The 4500-nt window shown below is 40.2% G+C and overlaps 1 protein-coding gene and 1 long non-coding RNA gene across 3 annotated transcripts in view; one reads left to right on the forward strand and one right to left on the reverse strand.

The window, feature by feature from the left end:
* Positions 1-4500, reverse strand: part of lmnb1 (lamin B1) — a 25310-nt gene that overhangs the window by 16768 nt on the left and 4042 nt on the right. For both annotated transcript variants that reach the window (XR_002167349.1, XM_019862832.1), the window contains exons 4-5: positions 3091-3261; positions 846-971 (exon numbers count right to left, since the gene is read on the reverse strand). Coding sequence is in view for 1 of the 2 variants with exons in the window: in XM_019862832.1 (XP_019718391.1) it covers positions 846-971; positions 3091-3261 (297 nt within the window). In the remaining variant the exon portion in view is untranslated. The remainder of the gene's footprint in view (positions 1-845; positions 972-3090; positions 3262-4500) is intronic.
* LOC109511629 (uncharacterized) overlaps positions 963-4500 on the forward strand; it is a 7606-nt gene continuing 4068 nt past the window's right edge. Inside the window, exon 1 of the long non-coding RNA XR_002167357.1 lies at positions 963-1276. This is a non-coding gene — a long non-coding RNA (uncharacterized LOC109511629). The remainder of the gene's footprint in view (positions 1277-4500) is intronic.

Genomic DNA, 4500 nt, shown 5'->3' on the forward strand with positions numbered 1-4500 from the left:
ACGGCGTCTTTTATTCGTTCCACTGGGGTTTAGCGGGTGTGTTTATAAAGAGACGAAAATTGTTTGGGGACTATCCCCCACGTTCTAGTTGAGATGGTATAACCCAAGAGGCAAAATGACGCTTGCTACTGTTGTTGCGAGTTGCCATTCGTTCTACTAAACCATTAGTCAAACGCCATCATGCCTTCTGTCGTTATTACACAAACAAAAATCTCTTTACTGTTCCTAGTGTTAGTGCCTCAATATGGCTACGCTCGTGAAAGCAATACAACGAACTCAAACGCGTCTTCGTTCAATGTTGTCAACTAATATCCGGATTATGCAAATTTTCCTCAATTCTCCGGAGAAATTTTCATAAAAATTTGAAAAACCCGGAATTCCGGGAAAATCCGGAGGACTTTCATCTCTGAATAAATGGCCTATTCTAAAACCATTTTCATATGTAGGGCGCATCGCATTATAAGGCGCATAAAATAGAAGCCACAGTAGCGGCTGTGGTTGCGTTATGCATCCACTAGATGGAGCTACGCTTAAAGGGAATACAATACAGCTTTATTTATAGAGAGCTTTCACAACAGGCTGCAGCTGTAACAAAGCATTTTACAGAACATTAAAAATACTACGTCCAAGAAATTAGTATAGTGCTCCACATATAACGCGTATCAGATTATAATGTAAACTGTTGGCTTTTGAGAAAATTGAATAATTTTAAGTGTGTCCCATAGTGCGGAAAATTAAGTATTCAAAGCCAACCACGTCGCTTGTGCTTCTCGGCATCCATGAACAAAGACTGATGGTGCATTTTAAAAGCGTCCGAAAACCCCAACCGCAACATTTCATTTAACCTCTTTCTGCAGGCCTTCCAGTTGGGCAGTGAGGCTCTCAATCCTTAAGGTCGACTCTCTCAGCTCCTCTCGGGCAATGCTGGCTGACGCTCCGTTCACTTCAGACAACCGTTGCACGTTGTCCATCTTCAAACACAAACATAAAATTAATGTAGTTTGGTCTTACTGTCACAATGAAAGAGGAAGTGCGCTGGGCTGGTTTCTTCCTGACAAGCAGGAAGTTAAGTCACTGAAGTATTGGTTATGTCAGCTCATTTGCTCATTTCATTCGCCCTGTTGTCAGGGGTTGGTGGCTCTTCACCTTGAGAGACAAGTCCCATCTTAGTTCACGCTGTCCTCTGTGTGCCTATATGAATTGTTTGAGAGAGATCATTTGATGAATTGGGTTTTTTTTCCCTTTTGCAAGAGGATGCTCTACTACTTTGAGTCAGGTAAATCAACTCAACTTGTAAATCAGCACACAGCAAGAGAAAACTGAAACCTTAAAAGAAATGTACATTTACTTCTGCAAAGTCAAAGGTTCTGAAATAATTATAGTCCAATTATTTTGGAGCAATTAGGCAATTGCCTTGTGATTACAAGTTTTTAAAAGGGGAAGTCAAGTCATACCTTTTCTTTACAATATGTTCTATGTGGCCCCAGGAGTCTAAAAATGATATTCTGTGCACCTGTTTTTACCCATCTCAGAGTGCGGCCATTTTGCCACTTGGTTTTGACTGAAAATGACATCACAGTACCTCGGAGCTCAGCTTGCAAAGGTCCAACTCAGAAAACAGGTGAGCCGTGACTGCTCGTTACATGAGCCTTTAACTTTGTGTTGAATCAAAATAAAGTGAAATTATACCTTAACCTACATTTCTTTATACTTTAACAGTGGATAGTACTACAGTGGTACCTCTGCTTACGAGCGTCTCTTCACACGAAATTTTCAAGTTACAAAACCCCTCAACAGGAAAATATTGCCTTTTGTTATGAAAGAAATTTAAAGATACGAAAGGTAAAAATACAGTATGGGCTGCTGCTAGCAGCTCCGAGTTTCCCGAACGCAACATCCTTGTAGCTGCTCTGCCATTGGCTATTACCTAACACCTTCCTGGTATCCCATTGGCTAAGAGTAACCTCGACCGTATGTGTCTGTGTGTGTGGATAGATAGGTGTCTGCAGCGTCCTTGTCGTGCGACCCTGGGCCATGGGGCGTTCCCAATAGTTTGACGTAAATGTGAATCACCCAGAAAAAGTGTTGACCAGTTTGGCAATCGCTCACTATGCTGATGTTTGCCTTGGGACATTTTCAAAAGATTGTTAAAAGCCGACAAAAGCAAATGTCCTCGGATCAGTTCTTTACAAAATGCCAGTCAAAAACTACTTCTGAGAGCGAATATGGACTAAAGAGAGCAAAAAATGATGAGGATGCAGTTAAAAGTTAAATGGCCACATTTTTATTCTTTATTCTTTGTTTTTTACATTATGCATAACTCTCATTTACTGTGCAAGAATCTAATTGTATTGTTACATGTTTTGATGCATTTTTATGCTTAAGAAAACATTTATGTCTGAATTTTGGGGGGGGGGGCTTGGAACGGATTAGGGCATGGAAAACGCATATCTAATTTTCTAGTCAAGAAATTTCTTTCAGAACCAATTAATTTCGTAAGTAGCGGTACCACTGTATATCATAGTGTGTTATATGTTGCCGCTCAGCATCCATTGCGGTCTGTTCATCCTAAAAAGGAGATTCCCCATCTGTAGCCCCTTTTCAAGGTGTCTTATTCTCCCCAAGATAGTCTTGGGTCCATTTATTTATTTTTGTTCAGTTTTTCCTTTCCCTCCTATGGGTTTCAGCTCAGGGGATGCTGTTAATATTTGTCAGCTGTGGGCATGTGAAGCTCTTTTGAGACTCTTATGTGATTTAGGGTTGTATCAATAGATTTGACATGGCTTGACTTGACTTTGAACAACAACGATCAAACTTGTTTGCACAATTTCTCACGTTAGGGCCCAGACAATTAAATAAATGATCTTCAGTTTAATTTCGTGCAATTTTTGCATTCTCAATTTGAAATAATGTGCTCATTTTCAAGAAACGGATCAAACTGTATTTTTTTTCATCCAATTCAGCAAATAATTGATTATTAAAATAATCCTTCGTTACATCCCTGTTCGAAATGAACATTTTTGTGAAAAGTTGAATGAATGAAATCAACAAATCTCATGTATGACGAGTGTCCGTGCAGTGGATCCATACTTTGGCGGCGTAAGTGCTTTCCATGCTATCTTTGTAGATCTTCATCTGCTCCTCATTCTGCACCCTCATGTCTGCTAGTGCCAGACTCAGTTTGGACTCGTACTCCTCTTTGCGCCCAGAATCCACCTCCACCAGACTTGTCTCATACCGCTGCCGTGCTTCCTTCACTTCCTGTAACAAGAAATAAACCCCCAGTAGTCTGCATAACTGACGACCTCATCTTAACTATGGCTTCATTAAGTAAAAAACAAAACAAAACAAACAAAACTGCAATTTATTTTTGAGAAACCTTTGCGCCTGCAGTAAATGTATCTTATACGGTACGACGTAACCCATGTTGGTAGAAGCAGAATGAATTCGAACTCTACAAAACCATTTAGGTGGGCTATTTACAGAAGAATGTGTCCAAACTAATCGAGAGAAGCTTCCTCAAGCAACAAAACAATAACCTAAAAACACACTGCCAACACAATAAAGGACTTAATCAGGGGAAAAAAGGGAAGGTGTCAGACTGGCCAAGTCAATCATCTGACCTTAACACAACAGAGCATGCATTTCACCTCCTGAGGTGGAGACTGAAGGGTGAAACTCCCAGAAACAAACAAGAATTGAAAGAGGCTGCAGCGAAGGCCTGGAAAACAATTTTGAATGAACACTACAACAGTCTTGCGTGAAGTCAATGGATCGCAGACATGATGCAGGTATTGCTCGTCAGGTTTATACCACCAAATATTAAATGTTTTTCACGAAGTTAATGTAATAATTTCTGTTGCAAAATTTGTGGCTCATTTGCAAAGTGGGTGCCTTCGAGCATAGGGCGCTCCGTCCTAGGTTGTTTAACACATCGAAATGTAAAAAAGCATGAAATACAGCTCGAATTCTGAACGTTTGGGTCATCGCCACCTTTTGATCTGAAACCCAAATGTCAGTATACAACAACACACACACACACACACACACACACACACACACACACACACACACACACACACACACACACACACACACACAAAAGGAAATGACATTGCCATTCTCAGGCGTAGGAAAAAAAGTAGTTTGTTTCCGGTAACCCGACCGATTTCTACCTCAAAAAAAAAACTTCACGGTCGGCATTTTTTTCAAACAACCTTCAAATTTAACACACGTCATCATTAGTTCTACCAACAGTTAACATTAGCATTACTACACCTTGTGACGAATGTTTTATTCATAAAGGTACCATGCTACAACCAGTAAATTATAGAATAACCAACACTGTTTCATAATATTTTTCATAGCGATTAGCCTACAAATCTAATGACCAACTTGCCTCGTAATCGTGCCTCTCGCCGTATCTCGCTCTCGTGTTCTGTGCATACATCCCAGGTGAGTTTAGTGATACGCCCTTTGGACGATTCATACGAAAAATCA

This window comes from Hippocampus comes, unplaced genomic scaffold (assembly GCF_001891065.2).
Source record: "Hippocampus comes isolate QL1 unplaced genomic scaffold, H_comes_QL1_v1.1 scaffold223, whole genome shotgun sequence".
NCBI lineage: Eukaryota > Metazoa > Chordata > Actinopteri > Syngnathiformes > Syngnathidae > Hippocampus > Hippocampus comes.